Below are 26,690 nucleotides of genomic sequence, written 5' to 3'. Positions count from 1 at the left end.
AAAAACATGCAGTATCATGGAGAAAGAGAGGAATCTTCCAAAATTGAGATAAATGCTCATAAACCAATAGAAATAACATGTACTTCGCATTAAGGTGTTTCTTTTTTTTAATCTTAATGAAGATATCATCTTTAACTTTTAGTTTCTCGGTTCATTTATTGATTTTAGCAAGGTCATGTTATTTCAATCTTCCTTAAATGATTTTTTTGTTCTAACTCTATCGAAACTTCGCATTAAGGTGTTTCTTTTTTTTATTCTAAGATATCATCTTTAACTTTTAGTTTCTCTTAAGGTTCATTTATGGATTTTAGCAAGGTCATGTTATTTCAATCTTCTTTAAATGATTTTTTTTCTAACTCTATCGAAACTAGTCCTGACTTGTTTTACTTTTACTTTGATGCAAGCTTCACATATTTTATCTTTATCAAAATTAATTTTAGGAAGACCTTTAACTAAATCAAAATTGAATTATTTTAAAATAGTCTTCATACTTAAATAACCATCCTGTATATGCTAGATCAATTTATATTTTTTTATAGATATAAAACATAAATCAAAATTGAATCATTTTAAAATAATCTTATACTTAAATGACCAACCTGTATATACTAGATCCATTTGTATACATTTTTTTTTTATTCAACCGGTTCAACCGGCCAGTCCGATCCGGTTTTTATTTCCTTGCTATTAAGTAAAACAAACAATTTCTATAAAATAGTTTCGCAGAAAAAAGGGAGAAAAAAGGGACGTAATATTTTGAAGTTTACATATGACAACAGGAATCAGTTGATATATCACTAACCCTATCAAATGACTTCAGGGCATACATGTACTCCTTCCGTTCCTTTATAAGTTTTGTGAAAAAAAATTGTTTCTTTTTAAGTGTCACATTTCAAAGTTCAAGAAAGTGTTTTTGTTGTTTTGTCAAAATTACCCCTAATCATTATGATAGAGAAAAAAAAAGTTACATAAAATATTAAAAAGTTTAGGGTATTATTGGAAAAAGAATAATCATTACTTAAAGAGTAACAATAATCATTGGTTGTCTTGGTATGTGGAAAAACTTAAAAAGTGACAATTATAAAGGAACGGAGGGTGTATCCCCCAAGTGATGGGATCGGGGGATTTAATCTCCACTCTACCCTAAAAAGATCAAATTGAAAATAACTCTTTAATGCTTCATGGTTTTCAATAAGCAAATTCTATAAGTTCCTTTATGCCAAACGAACAATGATCGGATGAATAAAATTTAACATCTGCATATTAGAACCAATAGAGTATCGTAGTACACGCTATATTCAACATATTTACTGTATCCATGCTTCTTAAACGCATGTAAAATAGAGGTTCTGGATCTCCCACCAAAACTTCCTTCTGGTTGATGAGAATCAGTAAGACATCAGTTTCCACGATTGGGGCAGACGTTAGCAAAGTGGGATGGATCACCACAGGTAAAGCACCTTCTGCCAGAAATAGGATCCCCAGTGGCTGTCACAAATGTCCCGCCAGAAGAATTAGATCCACTCCGACCCCTACCACGAGGTCCACGGCCGCCATTTCGACCACGGGTGGATGTTGAAACATTATTTGAACGTGTAGAGCCTCTTCCTCCACTGCCATTGTTAATGCTATCCTCCCATCTGTAATATAGAGGTGATAAGATTTACATAAGCAAATAGCTATCTCAATAACAAGCAATATGTTTTGTTCCTCTAAGCTGCTTGAGAGATATTACTCAGCACATAATGAAACAGTGTGTCCCTTCAAAAATAATGTTGAAATTAAGCTCAGCCTGTGTTATTTACGGAAGAAAAGAAATCAAGGTTGGAAGATTATTTATTCTACTTTATATACTCTAGACATCGCCAAGTGTCAATGATGTGATAGTAACAATTATTTTGGCATGGATTAGGAGTTCACGCACACAAAGAAGCTGCACTCCTGTGATTGACATGTGTAGAACTTCCTGCCCCTGTTATTTGCTGTATTTGCAGTTCGCAAAACACCTGGTGCTCCACATGAGCTGCATGTAACAGAAGATTCTCCTGCATTGTGTAATGGTTTATTAAAAGATACAATCCCTTAAATTTCAGTATTGATATTGATAGCTGGTAAACAATGATGGAAAAATATATTGATAAGTGATTTGCAAGAAAATCTAAATTTCTTTCCTATTCTTGAGAATAATTCAATTCTTATATAAAAAAAACACAAATCATAATCTCAACTAGCGTAGCAATGAGATATAGAAATTATATGGATAAAAGTTAAAACCCTTTGCCACTAGGTGGAGTCAATTATATGGATATACAAAGCCATGAAGTTTTCCACTAAACCATGTCTAGTAATAAACTCCCTAGTTGACTCTCACTACTTGCTTGTTTCCCAATGTCCACACTAAAATGTCTAAAAGATACATTTCTTCTTTCTCTAGGCTGTCTACACTGTTATGGCATTTTTAAATTCTAGAGACCTTACCACTTTGTTGGTCCATTCCAGGCTGTTGAGCATTCCTGGAGCGTCGAGTCTGTGAAGGACAATCATTAGAAGAGTGCCCTGTTTCTTGACAGTGCAAACAAGCTGACTGCCTTGGGTTGGTATGATGGTTGTTTCCGGTTGCTGGAGTAGGTCCTCGAGCTCTTGCTGGAAAAAATGACAATGTATAATTATTGGATTATAACACACATCCATGAAAGCAATTAGAATGGCAGTAAACAGGTTTAAAATGCATTCTACTCTGTCACTGATTTGTAACTGCGAAATTCTATAAAAGCTCATTTTATGCTGAATAGCGAAAAGTAAAATAAATATTGCCAAGCATAAAAACTTGCTTGAAGTCTGTAACAATATCCATAAATAAATCATAATATATCCTAAAAAAATTTAATGTCATGAGTTTTAAATGCTTACAAATATTGCTCAACCTATCAATTATCAAAAGACAGAGAATCAGAGAAACTTAGAAAATAAGGAAAAACCTAAAGAAGGGTACTCTAAAGGGAGTTTGTTTATGCCTATAAAGTGAGCACGTAGAGCTATAACATTGATTAAACATAAAGTCAATCGCAATTCCACTCCACAAAAACCTAAGGGTCTGGAACCCAACTATATTCTGTCACTATTTGATGTAAGTAGGGAATAGAATGCAGAGGTATATTATATATACTATATAACATCCCAGTTTTATTTTATTTTTACAAGCAACTATATTAACAGCCCAATTGAATCTTTTTGATACTGATATTGATAGGTGGGAAGTAACCTTATATTGCTGACAATTGTATGTCATGTGCAGTTGTTATCACCAGACTAAACTATTAACACAATTGTTAAGTATGCTTGGATCTCAAGCTAGCTCAAATGATGAGGTTGCCGTCACATATTTATACATTCAACAGTCCGGAAACTTAAGCAATGTGTGACTTCATACAAACTCCAACAACACAAATACCAACTTCAACACCCACTCTCACGCCTAGCATGGGTCTGGGTCAAATGCCCACATTGCAGTTTTTAACCCGGCTCAGATACCATGTTAAGTATGCTTGGATCTCAACCCCAAAAGCTAGCTCAAAGGGTGAGGCTTCCCTCACATATTTATACATTCAACAGCCCAGGAACCTAAGCAATGTGTGATTTCAAACAAACTCTAACAACACAAAATACCAACTTCAACAACAATCAAATTCAATTTAAACATAGCTTACACTGAGCCAATATTTAATCTGAAACAATATGTACAATCCAAATATACTTTTGTAAATGTTTCAAACTATTTAACCATCTATACAAACCTGGCATGCGAGAGCCAGTGCCACATATTTCCGTCAACTGTGTAAGAATCTCATCACAGCCACCAATGCAACCTATTAACACATGTATTTACAAAACGTTAGTGCTTCAACTTAAAAGGGTTCGAGTAACTCTCATATCAATGCGAATGAATGTATATGTTGAAGAATCAATATTTTGAAGAATCATTTTTTCTTATTCTTTTCTTTCCAATTGCTCCTTGGCCAAATGATAAAAATAATAATAATAATAATAATAATAATAATAATAATAATAATAATAATAATAATAATAATAATAATAATAATAAATTATGGGAAAATTCACTTTTCAAAGCATACAGACTTGCAATGAATTTTGTCACCAGATTGAGATTTAAAAAAAATGTAAAGGTTTAAGCTCCACATATATTTTTAAAAAGTTGGGAATGTAAACTCACAAATTAAAAGTATCAAGAAAATTCATCCTAAAAAGGACATGCACCTACCCAAATGGTTGACATTGTAGCTCGGTGGTATTTCCAGCTGCCGAAACTTGAATTGAATTAAGAAAACAGGACCTGTAACATTTTCTATAATTAGAGATTAAAATAATATCTAACACAAGACAAAGAACAAATATATATATATATATATATATATATATATATATATATATATATATATATATATATATGTCAATAATTCTTGGCTTGATACTTTTCTCATTATTATTTCTCGTATATATAAAGGTTACAGGGCTATATCGGTAATTACACTAAATAAATACATTTAAACTAATTCCTATTCACATCCCCCCTCAAATTGATGCTGCTTGTCAATGAGCATCAATTTGCTAACAAGAAACTGATGACGTGGACGCGGAACAGCCTTGGTAAGAATATCTGCAATCTGCAACTGAGTACTGACATGAGGAAGTGATATTATTCTGTCATCATAAGCGTCACGGATTGAGTGACAATCAACTTCAATATGTTTGGTGCGTTCATGAAAAACAGGATTCGCAACAATTTGGATGGCACTTGTATTGTCAGCATAAAGTGAAGTTGGCTCTATTTGAGGAAATCCAAGTTCAGCCAAAAGACCACGAAGCCAAATTATTTCAGAACAAGCAGCAGACATGGCACGATACTCAGATTCAGTAGAAGATTTAGAGACTCTCGCTTGTTTCTTACTTTTCCATGAGATCAATGAAGAGCCAAGAAACATGCACCAACCAGTGACAGATCGTCGAGTATCAGGGCACCCTGCCCAATCGGCATCACTATAAGCACTCAATTTAAGAGGAACGCCAGTAGGAAAGAATAAACCACGATGAGAGCTTCCCTTCAAGTAACGAATTATACGTCGAACTGCTGCCAGGTGTAGGTGGCGAGGAGAGTGCATGAATTGACTTACTTGTTGAACAGCAAATGATATGTCAGGGCGAGTAATAGTCAAGTAATTAAGGCTACCCACGAGTTGACGATACAATAAGGGATCATGCAACAGATCACCATCATCACGATGGTATTTAACATTAACCTCAAGAGGAGTATCTACTGGATTAGCCGATTGCAGACCAGCCATAGAAATTAAATCTGTGGCATACTTGTGTTGATGGAGGAATATGCCCTTGGATGTAGAATGAACCTCAAGACCAAGAAAATAATGCAAATTACCAAGATCTTTCATATGAAACGCTGCTTGTAACTGCTGTTTAAGGCTTTGAATGGAAGCATGATCAGAACCAGTAATAATCATATCATCAACATACAGAAGAAGTAGGACAATTCCAGTAGATGTTCTATGAATAAATAGAGAAGAATCGTACTGACTCTGAGTAAAGGAAAACCCAAGTAGAGTGGAGCGAAATTTTTCATACCATGCTCTAGGCGCTTGTTTCAAACCGTATAAGGAGCGTTTGAGCTTGCACACACCCTTAGATGACGGAAATAAACCTTGAGGAGGAGTCATATAAATATCTTTCGCCAGGTCACCATGAAGAAAAGCATTTTTCACATCTAATTGATGAAGAGTCCACCCGTTAGAAGCAGCTATAGAGAGTACCGTACGGACAGATGTCATTTTGGCAACCGGTGCAAATGTCTCATCATAATCAATTCCATATTCCTGCTTGTTTCCTAAGGCAACCAAGCGAGCCTTGAAACGGTTAAGGGACCCATCAGAATTCAATTTCACAGAATACACCCATTTGCAGCCAATGGGTTTAACATCAGGAGGACAAGAGACAATATCCCATGTGAAATTCTCTTGAAGAGCTTGAAGTTCCTCATTCATTGCTTTTATCCAGCGTACATCTTTAACAGCCTGTGAATAGCAAGTAGGAATAGATATGCTAGAGAGTGTGGCAGTCAGAGAAGTATGTGAGGAATCATACCTGTCTGGTGAATATCTATCTGGTGCTCGAGATATTCGACCAGAACGTCGTGGTTCAACCATTACAGGATCAGGTGGCGGTTCAGCGTCGGGAAGGGGTGTGGGAACCTGCTGTTTGTGTTTTCTGACATATACATGACCTGGTTTATAGCGTTCTATAGATTGATGCATAATAGAAAACTTAGGAAGAGTAACAATATCATTCATGACAGGAGAAACACATGGAAACATAAACTGATTATCAAAAAATGTCACATTCCTAGAAATACGAAAACGATGGTTAGTGACATCATAACACACAAATCCCTTATGAGAGTGACTATACCCCATAAACGCACATTGAACAGACTGCGCTCCAAGCTTATGCCTTTCAAATGGAGGTAAGTGAACAAAACAAACACATCCAAAGGTATGTAAATCATTATAATTAGGCTGAATTTTAAAAAGACGAAAAAAGGGAGAATCGAGATCAATAACCGTAGAAGGAAGACGATTGATCAAGAAGACAGCTGTGGAAAGAGCCTCCACCCAAAATCGGGGTGGTACAGAAGCTTGAAGAAGTAAAGTGCGGGTCACATCAAGCAAATGACGATTCTTGCGTTCTGCCATCCCATTTTGTTGGGGGGTATTAGGACAAGATCGTTGAGACAAAATGCCTTTTTGTTGAAGAAATTCTTGAAACTCACGAGACATGTACTCACCACCAGAATCAGAGCGAAAAATTTTAACACTTTCATGAAATTGAGTTTCAACATATGTCAGAAATTTCTTAAACATAGAAAACACTTCAGATTTAGAACGAAGAAAATATATCCAAGTAAAACGACTATAATCATCAATAAATGTGACAAAATATTTATAGCGAGCATGAGAAACTACAGGAGACATACCCCATACATCACTATGAATCAGTTCAAAACAAGAGGAAGCCCGATAAGCACCAGACGGAAAAGGAAGTGTTTTACTTTTAGCTAATTTGCAAACAGAACATGAAAGAGAGGCATTAGAAACAACACTTTTATTTCCCAATAAACCATTTTTAAATAAATGAGATAAAACAGCAGAGTTAGGATGACCCAATTTTCTATGCCAATCCTCATAAGAATTCAAGACATTTTTACAAACAAGAGATAAATGACTAGAAATAAACTGAAGTGGAAACAGTCTTCCCACTTTAGGCCCCTTCGCAACCACCTTCCCCGACACCTGTTCCTGCACAAGGCAACCATCACGAGAAAAATTTACATTACAATTATTATCAACCAATTGACCAACAGATAATAGATTGGAAGCAAGTCCAGGTGCTACAAACACATCCCGAAAATCAGAGTTGAGGTCACCAACATTCGTGATAGAGAGAGCATTACCATCCGCAATTTGAATTTTCTGATTACCATGGTAAGAATGTAAATTGTGCAAGTATTCAGAAGAGGCGGTCATGTGATTGGATGCACCAGAATCAAGAAACCACGGGCGGGAAACATTCGAAGACTTACCCTGAATTCCCAAGGTTGATAGAGCGGAAAGTACCATCTGTTGGATTATTTCAGGTTGGAGAGCACCACCATTAGATGGATTGGTGATGGAAGGACCAACTGCAGAGCTTGTACTAGCAGAAAATGCTTGCACCGAACGTTGTGTTGATCGTGGAGGACGGGTGCGACAATCAGAGATAATATGGCCCCGCTTCTTGCAATAATTACAAAACTTCTTACTGCAACTCTGAGTAAAATGTCCAAATTGTTTGCAAGAGAAACATTGGACATGTCGAATATCACGACCTTTACCTCTACTATGAGGAGCATATGCAAACATAGCAGACTCAGAAATGACAACATCACGAGACATGGATCCTTGAGTAGCAAGACGCTGTTCCTCTCTGAGAAGTTCACCGACACATGTATCTAAAGAAGGAACGGGATTCCTATTCAACAAGGCACCTCTGACAACCTCAAATTCTGCACGAAGCTTCATGAGAAATTGATCTCGCCTACTAGTATTGTAGACCTCTTGGACATCCGCGAGAGAACTTTTGGGAACATCAACATGTATAATTGCAGAGTGTTCTGTCCACAAATTCAAAAAACCAGAATAATATTCTTGAACAGACAGATTGCCTTGTTTGTAATTGGCAATGTCTAGCTCCAACTGAAAACGTTTGGCCGCATTGTCTAGGTTATAGATACGCTTCAAGTAGTTCCACATTTCTTGGGCAGTGGAAAAAGATCGCAAATTATTAATCATGTGAGGATCAATAGTACCGAGAATCCAAGTGATAATCTGAGCATCTTCTATTTCCCATGCATCTAAGTCAGTTGTCTCTAACGGTGCCAAAGAGACATCGTCCAAGTGACTCCATAATCCTTTCCCTTTGACATACATCCGAAACTGAAATTCCCAAACAAGATAATTCTTTCCGGTAAAACGAACACAAATATGATCTATCTCTTCTTCGGAAGCCATAATATCAGAGATGACTTAAGAACAATTTTGTTAACGTAACAATTTTGTTAACGTGAAACAAGAAACACCAACGGAACACTGAAGAAAATACTTGCCGACACCAAATCAACACCCCAATTCAAGATACTCGCCGACACCAAGTCAAAACCCTAATTCAGAATAATTGCCGACACAGAGTCAAAACTCTAATTCAGAATAATTGCCGACACAGAGTCAAAACCCTAATTCAGAATAATTGCCGACACAGAGTCAAAACCCTAATTCAGAATATTTGCCGACACCGATACGATAACACGATCAAAGCAAACACGATTTGTAAGCACCCGGGATTAGAATCGCAATCTTGGAAGAGATTACCGAGAACCGAGATGATTTCAAGTACCGAGAAACGAGATCTACCGAGACGATTTCAAGAGCGACCCAGTGGGGTGTCGCTGAATAAAGCCAAGATTAACCTAAAACTCACAGGTTTGATCGAAAACCTACTGATACCATGTCAATAATTCTTGGCTTGATACTTTTCTCATTATTATTTCTCGTATATATAAAGGTTACAGGGCTATATCGGTAATTACACTAAATAAATACATTTAAACTAATTCCTATTCACAATATATATATATATATATATATATATATATATATATATATATATATATATATATATATATATATATATATATATATATATATATATATATATATATATATATATATATATATATATATATATATATATATATATATCAATCAGTTGACCTATACTATTGAGAGAGATATGAGAAGCGTATACAGAAAACAATGTGTTTCAACTACACCATGAGCTAAATACTTATATGACGAATGTAATGAATAGAAATTACGATTTCCCTAGTTATTATATTTTCATAGTACGCTGAACTTGAACATTGACATACTATACAAGCTGAGTCATAGGTCATATGTGCCAATCTTATCATAAATATAGCCTATGCAAGAAGCTCCAAAACATTTACAAAAGCATCCAACAATTGATCCTTTACATTACAAAACTACAGATGATGTGATAAGTATCCAGTTACATGGGAAACTCTCCCCTAAGAGCTAGTTATCAAGGAGGGAGAACCAAACCACTTAAATATTCCATTAAGTATCTCATACTACTAGATGTCGCACATATACACCCTATAATATTGAAGTCCCTATCATTGTACCGCTCCTGAGAGCTAACGTCCCAACAGCTGCACTCTACGACACTTCACTCAGCCTTTCCGAATAGCCCCTTCATATGTAGCCCTTTATGAGATACTAATAACCAGCTTTGGCACCAATCAATATGTATTCAAGCACTTGGGGAGCCCTCTTTTAAAACTTAGCTATCATGGGGAAGGACCAAGCCACGTTAATACATGTAGAAGATAAAGGAAAGTAAATCAGAGAAATATCTCAACAGCTTTAATTACAATTCTAAACTTCCAATTTGCTTTAATTTGGTTAATTCTTCGTAGGAATTTCCATTCTTCCCCCCCTTAATCTCGATGCTATTGCCTTCTCGAGTTATTTTTTCATGAGAGTATCCTCATTCTTCCTTGACAGATACTAGAAGTGACCCCTCCATACTTAATTTGGCAAACTTGATATTTTGAACTTCGAAGTGTCTCAACCCACTTAATATATCCATCAAGATCTTCTGCACCACCTTAAATTTGAAATCTAAACTACCAGTCTACCATGATATTCACTTAATTCATCTTGACCAGAATCTACTTTATTGTCAACCGAATCATTCCCCCCCTGTTGGAAATCTTATATTACTCATCAATGTAAGTCGTCATATGAATTTCTCCTCCAACAAACCCACTCTATCAAACACCCTAGCTGTAACGAATTATTTGCTTTGCTAGCCTAAATCTTCTTCTTTTGGATCATCCAGGTAGTATCCAAAAAATAGAGCACCAGAGATAAAATGAATTCCTAACACAAACAATAGACTTGCTATGCCATAGACAAAAGTCTCTTACAAACAGTATTCTCTATCCACAATGCAGAATAACAGTATCATATACATAATTACAAACTTTCTATCACATAGTCTCCTAATAAATAACTTCCAGTAGTTTTTTTTCTATTCAGAATAGTCATTAATCAATTCTTCTACGAATTATTTCCTGGTCATAAATACTATCAGAGCTACTTCTCATGCTGCTTAGTGTACACATCCCAAGTATGTGACTTGGCTGGTTTATAGACCAATGGTCCAGCCTTGTGGATCCCACTATCAACCCTAAAGATATAATGTAAGATATCAGAGCTAGTTTTTCTAATATTTCAGAATTAAAGAAAAGAAAAAATCAACAGTTCACATTAAGTATGTGTTGGGTGAGCATATTCTAGTTTTACAACATAAAATTTTGCCTCCTTGAGTGCTCAGAAGTTTTTTTAATTTAAAAAGGAGGTAAAGAGAGAGAACCAAAGCCATGCATTAGCATGCAAACCACTGATGTACTTTTTCAATAAGAAGCTAATCAAGTATCTTGCTATATATAAAGTCACAAACCAGGAGTGCAATTGTTGCAAGTATTGGTGGTCACGACCGCTTCTGATATTGATCCAGGGAGCCAGACAACACTTCTACACTGTTTATGAGAAAGGCAAATTTATTTTAGTAGCAGTAGGTTATAATCAAAAGAAGGGACCGTGAGGGACAACACTTCTATGATGTATTGGCAATTCCAAGTCTAAAGCTTTTTTATAATTAACAAAAGACTGAAATAAAGAAAGGTCAAAAAACAAAAACCTGAGGATAACCCAAGCATCCAACCATAAATTTGCCATCCTGGTAGATGATAATATAATATTAAATTTAAATAAGATAAAAGATTTAAAACTACAATACCAAGATTATAATTAAGTATGCCCTCTTGCACAATGTACATAATATATAAACACTACAAAACTCACTAGTAATTCCAGGATAAATTATTTCATACTTCAATCTTATATCAACTAGATATATCGTGCTCCCCCTATGTTTCATGTTGCAAACCATAAAATCCAACTACCTAACTTCCACAACTACATTCCTTCTTGTTGACAGTCCACTTGATTAACTGCCACATTAAAAGAATCCACAAAAATGGCCAAACTTTTTTTTGAAACAACCAATGCTAATATTGTTCATACTCCCTCCATCCCAAGTTATAAAAACCCTTGACACTTTATACGCTTATTAAAAAAAGTTGGTGATAATTATTGTGTATGATTACAAAATTAAAAGTACCAGACAAACCTTAAAAACCCTCTTTAAAATATCACCCAGCCACCAAATAAACATTAGAACCCCCTCCTAGACCTCATGAATACCACTATTTCCACCTAGGAAACCACAACTACCTATAAACATACTCGATTTTTCTTTAGCGCCATATCTGATTCTTGGCAAAGTCCACACCGCCGAACAACTTCCACAGTTGTATTTTGATGCTCGCTGCCAACTCTATTTGATCTGCAAGAGCGGATGAAGATCCATTAACATTTTATATATAGAAGAATCCATGAGGCCGAAGGTGAAGGGATACTACCTTTCGAAAAATATTGCCATGGCTTCTAAAAGTTTCACTTTATTTAATCTTGCCTGCGTACATTTACAAGTGATCAATTATTGAAGTACATGTTGTCCATAATCAGGAAAAAAAATCATATTAGCCAGATGGCATGGAAAACCTACTTAAATTAATTTTGTATCAATACCTCCGAAAATAAGTCTTAGGAGTATTTGCCAGTTTATTTTGCTTAAAATCCCCTTGATCTAAATGCTAAGACTAGTGGAGAAAAGCCACGGGCACAAGGCAAATGAGCACACAACACATCCTTCCCCACCCAAAAAAATTTTAAGGGAGCTATAATAATTGAAAAGGGATCGGATGCATATAATTCATAAAGGTTTGGTACAATACTTATACTGTGAAGACATTCTTCATTGGTGACATATGGCAATTAGATTTATATTGTTTCGTGTAAAGAGGAATGAGATTTATATACCAAGTTTCAAGAAGAAACATAACATAAGAATAGAAAGAACGAAATAGTGGCATACATCTAAGAAACAATCTTTCATCTGCTGCAAGCTAGTATCCAGGACTTCACCTTTGCTTTTATTCCCTTCACTGACCAATTTCATGTCGCGTTCCATAACTGCTCTTAGATATGGTTTCCATAGTTTATACCTGAAACCTCACATATAGAATAATAAAAATGCACAACAAAATTTGTGTTAGGTTCACTCTTTTAATACAAATCGCATATCCTAATCAAGTGACTAGGTATATAGATAGGATACTCGTGTGGAAAAGTGAATACTTAGGTGTAGCCATAGAGGAAAGTAGAAAATGTGAAATCACCTATTTCTCATTTGAGTTTGTGAGAATTTTTCGTATTTTTCATATCTTCTCACCCTTTCCTACTTTTCTCATTTTACTCCAATCTCCTATTTCTCATCTCCAACAAAATTGAACCATTTTGGGTGAAACTCGAACTTTGTGTTGCAAACCTAGAATTTGGTTTTTCCAAACTTTGATTATTTAGTCTTTAGATTATGTGCATTTTTACATATTCACTTCACAAATTATTGATCTTGTGTTAATATTTGCATGGTTATAGCATATCAAAGATCATGCCAGGAAGAGTAGTAACCATAGACCAAGTCTATTATTGATATATTCTCTAATCTCATTAGATAATTCATAAGGGTTCTAGACAAGGTCAAAAAAATATTGCAGGATCAAATATTGTAGTTTAAGGTTGATGGATCAAATATCCATTTGTGAAATGTGTCAAGTTTAGCCAATATTTCCTTTATAAATTTGAATATTTTTGTATCTTACAATATTTTACTTAATGTAACCGCCACTAAATAATAGTAGTGTATTTTATCTTTCCCAGTCTTGAATTTCTTAATCAAATCCAAATTGTTTTGATTCTCAAGTTAGAACAAAAAAGTGCTTTCTTTAAAAAGAGCATAATGAAAGGATTCTATCTTGTCCCACATTTTAAAATATAAAGAAAAAAAAAATTCTAAAATCCCCAGTAAATACCTTATTAATGGTCTAGTTCTAACTTAAAACTTTTCTTGACCCCCCTCTATATCTAGCTATTGCCCACCCTTCATTGGTCTTAGATTTTTGGATTGGGGTTAACTTATAATTACAAAATCGGTTGTAGGTGAGGAACGCTCTTTATAAACTCTTTTCACACCTAATCTCTTAATGTGGGACTTCAGTTTTCCAAATACACATTCTCTCTCTCCAGTAATATTGGTTTGGGTGCTTAGATAATTACAAAACCGACTTGTACAGTGGAGGTCATTCTTCTTCATTAACTCGTTTCACACCTTATCTCCTCTTAATGTGGGACTACAGTTTTCCAAATACACTTCCTCGCTCCAGCAATATTGGGTGTGTAGATAATATAGTGAGTGTTTTGGTGGATAAACTCTAATACCATATTAGATTTTTGGATAGGATCTAATTCAGCCTTACAAAACCGACTTGTAAGGTGAGGGTATTCTTTTTAATCAAAAAAAAAAAAAGATTATGGCCTTGTACCTTTTACACGAGGGGCTAGAGTTTTTCCAACCTTATCTCAAGAAATCCTTATAAGACTGGGGAAATCCTCACTCCTTGAGCTGACTTTTAGAAATGGGTTAGGTTTAAAAATTCTAAGATAGTATCAAAGTTCCCAATCTAAGATACTCTGATTTTGCAATTCATGGATCCTTGTCTAAATATTTCTACCCCATCCTAGGTCATATCCAATATTCAAAACCATCACATTTTACATACATGATTGAAACAACATGAGTGAAGGAATTTCAAGAAATAATTGTTTTCATTTTAGATATAATAAACAACCCAAACGATTACTTGTTGGTGAACTATTTACCACTTTTTGAAACCATTAACCAATGCAATCATTATGAGGACGAGCGAAATCTTGAACATCTCTATAGTTGAATGGTTAACTGTTCATTTGTTCCTAGACTAGAAATACATCTACCAAGAACTCTTCGATCTGATAACTCCAAAATTCAGTTCCACCTAAATTACAGTTTTTATCGTGAAAAGTTTACAAAATCAAGGCATCCCCTTGAGTGAGACAAGCGAGATTTTAAAAATAAAGGGAATTACTTACCCCATGTCATCATATCCCATAACAAGTGCCTCGCCCTACAGTAATGTCAAATCCATGATCAGTAAAAAGAATACAAGTTATGAAAAATATTGCACTTCATTATTTATTGCAGCACAATTACATCTTTGAGAATAAAATACACTAAAGCTACACAATTTTGAAAAAAGATTCTTCCAGCATTAACATGAAGAAAAACTTTGCACGAGTAAAACTTATATAATTCATAACATATTTGCAATAAATAACCATGCTCATGCCATTCTATTTTGCATATCTTTAAATGACAAGGATTTATAACATACAAGATAACCAATGCTCGTGTACCATGTTTTAGGGGAAATATTTTTATGCAGATTTCTGGTCTGTGATTATCTAATGTAATTGTATATTAGATTTTGTCAAAGTTAAGGCAGATTGCATATCAATTCTTGTTTACAAATATCATAGTTATTTCTCCTATAGAAGTTACGGTCATTTCATGTTCAAAGAAGTGAAGTTGTCAACCTAAACTATATGGTTGACATCTTAATGTATGCATTCAGTTACTGTTGGAAATTCCGCCTTCATTACGATCCGCCCCTAATCGCCTAATAGTGGCATTTGGCTTGTCTTCATTGCATTGCAACTTCCAACACCTCCATTTGTGTTGGGTTTGAAGGGTGGATTTAGTCTCAAATTGTTGAAAGATATGTCATGTGTGTTTATAAAGATTGGGGGCAACCCTCACCTTACAAGTCAGTTTTGTAGAGTTAAGTTAGGCCTAATCCATAATTCTAAGATGGTATCTCACTGTCTTAGCCTATCCTAGATCTGTTCTTGGGCTTCCTGCAACGTCCACATTTCGGGCTAGTTGAGGCTTGAGCGTGAGGGGGCGTGTTGAAAATTCCTCCTTCATTGTGACTCACCCCTAGTCGCTCAATTGTGACATTTGCCTTGCATTCATTGCAACCCCCAACACCTACATTGTATTGGGTTTAAAGAGGTGGATTTAGTCTCATATTGCTTAGAGATATGACATGTGTAGTGTTTATAAAGTTTGGGCAACCCTCACCATACAAGCCGGTTTTCTAGGGTGGAGTTAGGTCAAATCTATGTAGCACCGACACCTCCGTAAAAAGGTGTGTTTGTGTCTATGTAGGTGGCGGACACCTGCACCGACACTTGTTATTACATTTAATTTATTCATTTTTTCAAATTATTGTTGGTGTCGCAGTGTCAGTGTCGGGGCCGCGTTCGGGGTGTTTGTGCTTCATAGAACCCAATCCATAAATCTTAGAGTTACTATCACAAATTTGTACAATAATGCTCCAACAGAGAACATAATATCACTTTTATTAGAGCGAAATAATCACATAATGGTTCATTAATTACTTTCTATATCCTCTACTAACCTTACACGGTAACTTCTCATAACAGCAATAAAACAAGTCAACAATCCATGAAAAACGGAAGATTAGAGATCACTGACAAAGAAAAAAAATTCCCCTCAAAATCAACAATATGAGCTTACCAAATTAGTTGGTGTGAAACGCATGTTAGCATCCTTAGTTGCATAAAATCGTTCAAGCAGCTTCTTGATGTGATCATGCATTGTAGCATCCGTACCAATGCCCTCCTATACAATTGTCAATATTTAATGAAACATATTTTGACTTACGGGCAGGAAACGATGATACTGCTAATTATATGATTAAGTCTGTAAGATTCAATATCATTCTTGCCTTGTCCATACAACTCAGCAAATCTGCTTCACTAAGAAGAGGAGGTGGTCTGGTTACTCCTGGATCAAGGGTCAATGTTGTTGGAATGAACTGTAATATCAACAGCTCTATCATTAATTCTTATTTTTTGGACTGAGATGCAATTTGCATACAGTGCATTCAAAACCCATGGATTATATAAAAAAAATATATAGAAAAAGGATCTAAAAAATTATATTGATAAATTGGACTTAGTGATGCATATGTTCCCAAATCCCAACCATATCCTAAATAACTCCATTTCTGAGAATATGCAAGGAAAAAAGGTAATTTGTCTGGATGGAATTCAATGTGAACAAATTTTGCATAATTAGAATGTCGTTATGCAAATTGATAATAGTCCTTTATATGGTAACCATCATTTAAATAAATAAGAAAATGTGGTTTGATTTTAAAAAACCAAAGAGATCCTTGAGTTAAATTGATGAGAAGAAGGTAAAAATATAAAGTAAAATATACATAAGCTTTCTTAAACTTAATTGGCACTTTAACATGGATACTTAGGCCAACTACTTGCAACATGTATGCATGGATCATTTTATCTTCATTTACACATGAAGATAAAATTTGTCAAAGATCTAAATCTTCAGCATCGAATAGCCACTAAATGCTACAGTGAAGCTCACATAAGATTATCAGTAAGTATGATAATTTTTGTAAACCAATGATGCTGGGATTTATTTGGTGTAGAATTCAATCAAGAATCTGACAGTAAGGATAGTGAACAGCTTGCAATAGATAGAGTTCATAACAGAATTACAATGGAAGCTTAGATAAACAATATCAAGCAGTTTGGAAACTTTTCATTTTCTGTTATAACAGAACTCTGTTTTGGAAAGTTACAAACAATATCAATTCTATGAACTCTATCACAATGGAATAACAATAACTAGATACCATATGAAAAAAATAATAATAATAATCAACAAAATTCAAGGGGTGTAGCATATAATATGATGTAGTAATCAAAGACAAACCTGTTGGTCAATAGTATATGTTGGAATCACTGATCCACCCCAAGATTCAAAGCGATAGACATCCAAGTAGTTTTTCTGTTCAAATTAAAACCAGCCAATACCAAATAATCAGAACATGTGTAGCTTTCCCATACATTTATTGGAATTTGGTTTAAAAAACAGCAAGAAAATGCATATACATTTATTCACACTTCTATGCAAATTTTAGTTATTCCCAAAAGAAACTCAATGATAGTCATAATTATATAGTTTCAATGTTTGTAAAATGACAAAAGTGAAGGTTTGATAGTAGCTACAACAAAAAATTATGGGCTTCAATAGTACAGAACAATGGAGGCAGGCAGCAACAATAAGTGGTCCGTTTTAAAATAGAAAAAGAACTTTTGAATGATTGAAATAGTAGTATGGCAGAAAATTAAGAGCCAAACCGAGTTTCAAAGAGATGAGCTGAAAAAATTAAAATCATAATGGTTAGTCCATTGTAGCTATAAGGAATAAGGAAATCTTATCAATTTTGCTTTGACAATCTGCACAATGTCGTTGATTGGACTGCAATTCATTCTCTTACGTTTTTTAGGAGAAAAGATGTTTTTTTTTATTATTAATTTGACATTTTGCATTTAGGCAACGAAAGTTTGACCCCAAAAAGAAAAGGGTGTGAAGATAAAGATAGTTTTTGATAGAGGGCAATGAAATTCAATCATAAGATAATCATATTTTATATTTACAAAACACAGCAATAAGTTCTTCTATAGAGAAAGATGAGCAACAGAAAGAAAAATAAAATAATGCTTTCAATTAGGGGGTGTGAAGATAGAGATAGTTTTTGATAGAGGGCAATGAAATTCAATCATAAGATAATCATATTTTATATTTACAAAACACAGCAATAGGTTCTTCTATAGAGAAAGATGAGAAACAGAAAGAAAAATAAAATAATGCTTTCAATTAGGGGTGTTCACAATATAGTTCATTAAGAGAACCATACTGTACCAAACTAAACCATAATAACAGTTTGCAAGAACCGAACCAAACCGTTTAATTTTGTTTTAAAACCGAACCGAACCAAATAATTGGTTCGATATACCGGTTCTTAATTCTGAACCGTACCAAACTATTAGTAGTAATACTCTAAGAGAACATTATGGTTATGGTGAATAGAACCGTTATTATGGTTATGGTGATAGAACTGTTATATTTTTATGAAATTTTTAATAAAAATTATTTTAGATTTCTTAAAACCACTTTTATAAATATATTCTATCACTAATATATAATATATAGTATTTAAATTTAAATTAATTTAAATTAAAATCTCAAATTTATTAAAAAATTAAAAATTATTAAAAGTAATATTGTTCAGAATAATTTTTCAAAATCTTTCCATAAATATAAACTAAAAATAATGTTATGCTTGTGCTGATTGCCTAAAGAAAAACAATATATAAACTACCGGTATTGTTATAATCTTGAGAGATAATCTACCAGAATATAACAAAATCTATCAATAAGATAGAGATGTTAAATGCAATATGAGAAACAGTAATGTTCACATGAAAACAAAAATTCTTTACTTAATTGAACCTTCAGGTTGTTTTTTACGACACTGATTACCTATATAAAAAATTTAATATTAAATATTATTATTAGAAAAATTTATTTAAAAAAAGTAACTTTTTCATAATTAAAATAAAATTTAATATTAAAAAATTAATTTGGAGAAAATATCACTTAACTAAAGTTCTAACATAATCAAGTAATACCATACCATACCATAAACATGGTTAATTAATAACGGTTCAGTTTGATTAGTTTTTGGTTCTGTTAACGGTTTAGTTCGGTTATCGAACTGTTTGATAAGCTATGGTTCGGTTCATAAACTAAAGATAACGGTTCAGTTTTTTAACAACAGTTCGGTTCAGTTCTGTAGTTCAGTACACTTATATGGATTTTTTGAACAGCCCTACTTTCAATATTCACTTTATTATTATTAAAAAAATAACCTACAGAAAAATTTCTTCTTGAAGGGTTTTCCCTTGATCACAATTTTGAAATTTTCTGAATGCCCACTTTCAACAATTGCACTGTATCTTCTTAAAAAACATTTTCCCTTTATCTAGTTGAGTTTCCTCAACTAACCAACTACACTAACTAATTTTGATTCCTCTTTTTTCTACCCTTCTAATCTTATATAAATGCAACATATTTATTGGGACTTCATATATTTGAGGAAGAAAAAACATTTCATCTCATCAAGAAATCCACATAGGAGCAATTGAATGTTATCTATTCTCCAATAATGGCAGCAGGAAATTGGGGAACAATGCAAGTATTTGCTTTTTATAAGCACTAATAAATTATGGTTTATCTTAAGTCGTCCTAATCTCATATATAAGCTCCAAAATTTTAGTCTACAATAACTAAAAACTTGTTTGGTTTCGAAGTGCAAAAAAAAATTGCTACACCGCAAAAATTCTTGTCTAAAGCATGTTTATGAAATAAATAAATCAACCAAGTCAAATCACATAAATTCTTGAAGCGGAATATATACATAACATGACTGAGAAATCTCACCTCTAGAATTACCCTCCCACATGCAGAAAACAGTTCACCAGCAATATCAATTTCCACTGTGGTTTCAGCTCCTACGGCCGCCTTTGAGACACATGCCAGATAGTGGCGAACAACCAACTCATATATATTCTGTTGTCATTCGAGAAATAACATGAATATGATGAATGTCCAGTAAAATGAAGGATTTAAGAGTAAAAAAATGGTAAGCATAAGCAATTGTGTCTGACACGGTGGTTTTGGCTCCATCCTGATTCTCCAGCAGAAAATTTAGTCGGATGAATGGGGGGATGGGCCTTGTCGTCATGTCCACCACCTCTAGGGTTTCTCCAAAGTCCAGTCTCAGGGTCTAACAACCGTTGAGCATATGTTCCCCATTCAGGATGTCCTTGTTGTTCTTGAACAATTGCCTACAATTGAACGAGATAAAAATACAAAGAGGAATAAAGGTCAGACACTACAGAAAAAATAAATAGATTAATAAGTATTAAAATAGAATTCATCACTACTGGTTGTTATTTTAGATTACTTTCTAGAATATTTTGCCATGTGGCAGCTTGTGATAGGCGCTGTTACAACTGCTCAAGCAGTCAGTTACAGGGGTGTAGTTTAACCCCTTTGATTGGTGTAGAATAACAAAGGATATAAATGTCCTTGTAATCAGTTTTACATATAACAGATAATATAATTCTATTTTTCAGTGAGATGAAATCACATCTCATTTTGTTATGGCATTATAGAGCTTAGGTTCGATCATGGTGAGTTCATGGAGAATTCAGAGAAATTAGATGAAAAGAATTGTCTAGTGTGGCATCAACAATCTGAACCAGTTGTGAAAGCTCACAATCTTATGGTCTCTTGTATTTTGCTGAACTTTCAGATCAGTACATTATTGATAGGTTAAGAACTCCGTTGTGGAAAATCATTTGTATCTTACATGGCTTCAACAAGATCAGTGGTTGCTTTCGTAGCTTCGATCAAGAATCAACAATGCAATTATGACTCGAATTCTTGGATACAGGCGTGCTTCACAACTTTGGGGGCATATCCATGATCAGTTTCAGAAACACACGAGTGTGCGTGTTCGTCAATATCAACCTAAGATGCGGGCAACGACGCTTGATGATCATATTGTTGAGGATTATCTTCTTCATATCAAACTTCTTGTGGATTTGCTTGCCTCCTCCTAAGCAACACATTGATGTCGTTCTTGAGGGCCTACCTTGTGATTATGGTCCCGTAATTGAGAGCAAGTTTGGAGACATCTAATTAGAAGAATTTGAGGCACTCCTTATTGCAAATGGGATGTGTGTGTCAAAGTACAACGAGCAAATTCAAGAATAACTCTGCTTCAATCAATCTCACGCAGGCCAAGAGCTCTTTTAATTCGTCCTCCTCGCCTCAAAATTCATCTTCTCAAGCTAACCGCATTGTTGATCATACCTCAGTTTAGAATGGATTTGGATCTTAGAAACCTAACTTTGGTGGTGGTTCACGAGGTTGTGGTGGTCGAGAACGTGGCAGGGGACGATTTGTCAATATCCAGTGTCAAGTTAGTTTTTGCTTTAGTCACATAGTTTCTATGTGTTATCATCGTTTCAATGATCAGTAACAGGCTCCAATTTCTTGACTTTTATGGATACTTCACAAGGTTTCTTAGATTTTCCTTCTCAAGGAGGAGCTCCACCTTATGGTTTTGTCATCCCTTGGGTTTGTCCTCCAATTCAACCTTATACCAGACCTAGTTCAATCCTTAACCTAATGCAATGTTAACCAATACTATTCCCACAACCCATGTTGCTTGGTTCCCAGATCCAGAGCCTCTTTTCAAGTCACCAACATCAACCAAAACATCCAACATTAGGTTCCCTTCGAAGGTCCGGGCCAAATCTTCATAGGAAATGGACAAGGGTTGAAAATTTTCATCTGGTCTTTCTCATTTTAAATCTCCTATTTAAAATAATTCCTCTCTTGTATTACAAAACCTTCGTCGTGTTCCTTCTACTATCAAAAACTTAATAAATGTTAGTAGGTTTGCAAAAGACATTAGTGTTTTTTGAGTCTCATCCTAATTATTGTGCTGTCAAATCTCAGGCCACCAATGAAGTTCTACTCCATGGCGGTGTGGGTCCTGATGGTATCTATGAGTTTCCTCACCTCAATTTCCAATCCAATGCACCATGTTTGGTTAGCAGTTCTACCCCTACGATAGGCACTAGTAATGAATCCCAAAATGTAACAAAATCTCCTTCTACTAGTGCTCACTGCTCAATACAATTGGCATCTAAGATTAGGGCATCTCAATCCCCGTACCTTGAAAAGTTGCTTTTGACCTATGTAATATGCCATTTCTTAATAAAAACTCTTCCATGTTTTGTTCGGCTTGTTGTATGGGTAAAGCTCACAATTACATTATTCTTGTTCACTCATACAATACATGACACCTTTAGAATTGATATATAGTGATTTATGGGGTCCTGCTCCTTCTGTTTATGGCTTTCCACTAATCAACTCAAATATTATATAACATTCATTGATCCTTCACTAATTCACATGGATTTACCTTAATATAAGTTTGATTCTCTCCAAATGTTTATACAATTTAAAAGTATGGTTGATTTACAGTTTGGTTACAAAATCAAGTCAATTCAAATAGACTGTGAGGGAGGGGGAGAGTTCATACCCTTCCCCAAGTTCTTATCTGACCTAGGGATCATTCATAGACTCACTTGTCCTAACACTCATCACCAAAATGGCATAGTTGAGCGCAAACACAGACACATTGTGGATTTGTGATTAACCTTATTGAATCACGCATCTCTTCTTATATGCCTTTCTTGCAATTATTTACCAAATAAATAGACTTCCCACAGTCTCTCTAAATATAGTTATTTCTTATGGCGTTTTGTTCAAACAAAATCCTTATTTTCAGTTCCTTAAGGTGTTTGGAGTGCTAGTCTCCCCTTGCACAGACCCTACAACACTTAAAAAAATTGATTTTAGTCTCATGAGTGTTTGTTACTTGGTTACTCTATCTCTCATACAGGGTAAAAATGCCTATCTCCAATTGAAAGATTTTATATCTCAAGATGTGTAGCTTAATGAGTTCAGGTTCCTTTACAAAGATCTATTTGTTCATGTCTCTCCAACCTATATCTAATCCTGCTCATCACTCCCTTAGTCCTATTTCTCTTGTGCCCACTCCCACTCCATCTCCTTCATTCAATACTCATGTATCTCCCTCTATTAGGTCCAACAACAACTCCATCTCCTTCATTCAATACTCATGTATCTCCCTCTATTAGGCCCAACAACAGTCTCTTACTTGTATCTTCTACAGGCACTTTAAGCCAAGCACACTCTCCTCAATCAACTTACAATATTCCTACTTTATCCTCACCTCCACTTACTCAAATATCACACCCTTCTCTCAAACCACTCCATCTCAACCTTTGTTATTATCACCATGACTATCTCAATCCACTCCTATGGCCTCACCCTTCCCCCGCCTCATCTTCTATTATTTTTTTATTTTTTTATTTCCTCTCATATGGTATTCATCTCTTTCTTTTTCTTCTTTCTTTTAGGCATTTCTTTTTCCCTTATTTAAAATCATCCCAAATAAGGTATTCATCCCAAATAACCCATGTGAAATGTCGTAATTTAGTATAGTGGCTTCAAAAGTCATATTATCCTAACTTATTTGAAATCAAACATTCTATGAGTGTATGTTACAAAGTATTAAAAAAATCATGACAAAGAAAACTCATGTGAAATATTTTCTAATGATATATTATTTAATTCAATCTTATCCAACCCACTCTTTATGTATCTACAAGTAGTCATATACTCATACAGTATTCTAATGAATTTCCAGCAACATGGAAAGTGATAAACACTACATATTTCATTGTTTCCACCTTAATACTGACATAGAGAACTCCTCTTCAAAGTCATTGTTAAAATTATTGTAAATAGGGTAATTGTCGTATTTAGGCATTTGTTTATTAATTAATCATACAAAATACTCTTCATGGTGTAATTGAGACATGCAGATTCACTCAAATTCCTTTTCAATTTCATTATTTCAACAACCATAATTTGTTTAACCCATTTTATTTTATTTGTAGTTTATAACACAGACAAACAGTTCCAAAACTTCATGTCACACAGCATGTTCTCCAAATCTATCGAGAATGGCGAACTAGTAACTGTAATAATTATTTGTGCTAGGATCAGAAGTTACCCACACGCAAATCAGTCCTTGAAGAAAAATTATCAGTTTCAGTACGAGGATAACTAATGAAACCACCTTGGTAAAGTTCTTCTGCCACCTATAAAGAATTTAAATAAGGAATAAGAGAAAGATGCATATAAAAACATGTTGAGTAGTTTAATGTATTTGTTTGTCACTAATTGTAAGCATGTTATTGCATAGTTTATTGCATTTATTCACCACATTGTGGCAAATAGAGAAAAAGGTAAACAGAAAACAATTGTCCAATGAATAAATACAATGGCATAGTTAGAGATTCGTTAAGTCATAAGTTTTTTTGGAATTTTTCTTTGGCATCGTCTACAAATGCATTACTTAATTTTATATATTCAAAATTGTGAAGTTAGTCTACTTTGAAGTTTGAACAGCATAAATCATCCAGAATGAGTTGTAGATTTAAATGCGCATTACTTATAACTACAACACGAACAATGAAATAAATGGACTCTCAACATTTACTAACCTTCATTGTATGCTCAGAGCTCATCCGAAAGTATCGTGAAGCCCGTTTCTCAAGCTCAATAGTACTCAGAGGATGGGGAGGATACTTAAGCTTCTCTTGTTGCCTAACGTTTGTCACCTAAATGGTAATAATATGTACCATTAGTAAAAAGGTTGAGTTCAGTATATGTCAAGCCACAAAATTTAGGGAAGAGGTACCGTTGCAGTTGGTTCCTCGACGCACATCTCATATATTATGACAGCACATGTATAATCAAACAAATGCCCACGTCTGCCAAGTGAATCCAGATTATAAGTAGTTAGTAAAACTCAACAAGAATTATGAACACACCAAAAGCTTTGCATACTACCCCCAACTGAAATTAGCAGTGCCTTCATCTGATCTATGAGAGCAATTAATTGACCAAAATTCTTCTGGTTCATGTGCTTGAATCTCCCAATATCTTTCCACAACAAATCCAAGCGTAGGAAACTGTAGTAAAAATGAAGGTAAAATGGAAACTCATAATCAGCCCATACCAATTTAAGCATAAAAACTACACAATGTTGCCATATTGTCAACATAAACCCACCTGGCAAGGGCCGTAACTTAAGACAGTATTTCTGCCATCTGTAACAGTATCTATGTTAAAAGCATCTTTCATTAACATGGTCTGAAATCTGGTGAATGAAGCGCCTATACGAAGATCAATTTCCTAAAACAACAACAAAATTAACCATCCTCACAAAGTGACAATATCAATTACCATATGTTGGTCACTAGCATACAGAAAGTGATAGAAATAGAATAGAAGCCAATAATATCAGATTATTGTTTCAATTGGAAAAACAGAATCCAATAATCAGAAAAAATGCAACTCACCTGCCTAGCATCCACGGCATCAGCAAACCACTTATTTGGCTCGACAAGATTTTGCACGGACTGAAAGATTTCGCTGCATCAAAGCAGCAACAAGCAAACATTATGAAACATCAAAGATACCTGACACAAAACTGACGCATCGACATTGACCAGTAGACATTGATAATAATTTAAGAAAACAGAAGTTATTAAACTAATGTGTTACATTACACATGTGACAATAAAAATATGAAATAAAATCAACTAGAACCATCGTGAAACGGCAACAAACCTGGGGATCAATGCCGAAAATCGAGCCCTCTTGATAGTGAGATGAGGATTTACCGCAGTACATACGTCTACAACTTCAAACGCAATATTCTCACCTTCCCTATCGCAATCGAGCCACAAAACAAGCCACTGACACCGCCTAGCTTCTTCCTCTAGTGTCCTCTTAATATCCTTTTTGTCCTAGGGTTAACAACACAAAGCAAAATTACACAGAGAATCAGCGATGTTGAATAGCGAGAAACATTTAAATAATGAAGAAATACAATGGAGAAAATAACTGACCTCGGGAACTGTTTTATGGACAGGAGCCTGGAAGAGATCGGCGGGATCGCAAGAGTGCCATTTGCGGTAACGCGTATCGAACTCTAGCTCCATGAGATGGCCAATGACGGAGGTGAAGAGCATTTTACAGGGTTGGTCGCGAATGGTGTAGTCGAACTCGAATATCTTGTTGTAACGAGAACGACCGTCTCTCACTCGAAGGCCTCCTGGGTTCCTTGAAAGTATGGCGGCCACAGCTTTGGCTACCGACGGCTTCTCCGCCACGTTAAGGACGGTGACGCTGCGCCCAGCCATTGGTTACTGAAACCTGCCGCCGATTCTGTGGGGTATTGATTTTCCCGCCCAAATGAGTGTGTCTGTCAGTCTAGGCGTTCGGCAGAGGGAGTGGATACTCCAAATTTTTTGAAAATTCAATCAACGGGAGACTTC

At 34.9% G+C, this 26,690-nt stretch overlaps 1 protein-coding gene across 1 annotated transcript; it reads right to left on the bottom strand.

The window, feature by feature from the left end:
• Positions 1-1,016: 1,016 nt before the first annotated feature.
• LOC131661099 (DNA topoisomerase 3-alpha-like) lies at positions 1,017-26,690 on the bottom strand. Its single transcript, XM_058930518.1, has 24 exons — positions 26,262-26,690; positions 25,981-26,159; positions 25,710-25,782; positions 25,420-25,542; positions 25,198-25,319; positions 25,046-25,118; positions 24,849-24,965; positions 24,360-24,443; positions 20,340-20,519; positions 20,113-20,241; positions 17,539-17,613; positions 16,523-16,612; positions 16,312-16,416; positions 14,802-14,836; positions 12,709-12,838; positions 12,194-12,246; positions 12,018-12,117; positions 11,410-11,448; positions 11,170-11,248; positions 4,280-4,351; positions 3,795-3,866; positions 2,479-2,643; positions 1,925-2,045; positions 1,017-1,640 (listed from the first exon to the last, which is right to left on the bottom strand). The coding sequence occupies exons 1-24, from the start codon at positions 26,553-26,555 to the stop codon at positions 1,400-1,402; spliced, it is 2,751 nt and encodes a 916-aa protein (XP_058786501.1). The 5' UTR covers positions 26,556-26,690; the 3' UTR covers positions 1,017-1,399.

The sequence above is a fragment of the Vicia villosa genome, linkage group LG3 (genome assembly GCF_029867415.1).
Source record: "Vicia villosa cultivar HV-30 ecotype Madison, WI linkage group LG3, Vvil1.0, whole genome shotgun sequence".
Classification (NCBI taxonomy): Eukaryota; Viridiplantae; Streptophyta; class Magnoliopsida; order Fabales; family Fabaceae; genus Vicia; species Vicia villosa.
The sequence above is the reverse complement of the archived record's forward strand: the minus strand, read 5'-3'. Positions and strand labels throughout refer to the sequence as shown.

Coding starts and splice junctions, on each gene's coding strand:
- LOC131661099 (XM_058930518.1), bottom strand. CDS start 26,555: ATGGCTGGGCGCAGCGTCACCGTCCTTAACGTGGCGGAGAAGCCGTCG. Junction 17,614..20,112: donor GTGGGAGGGTAATTCTAGAG/GTGAGATTTCTC, acceptor TAATTTGAACAG/AAAAACTACTTGGATGTCTA. Junction 12,118..12,193: donor ATGGCAATATTTTTCGAAAG/GTAGTATCCCTT, acceptor CCGCTCTTGCAG/ATCAAATAGAGTTGGCAGCG.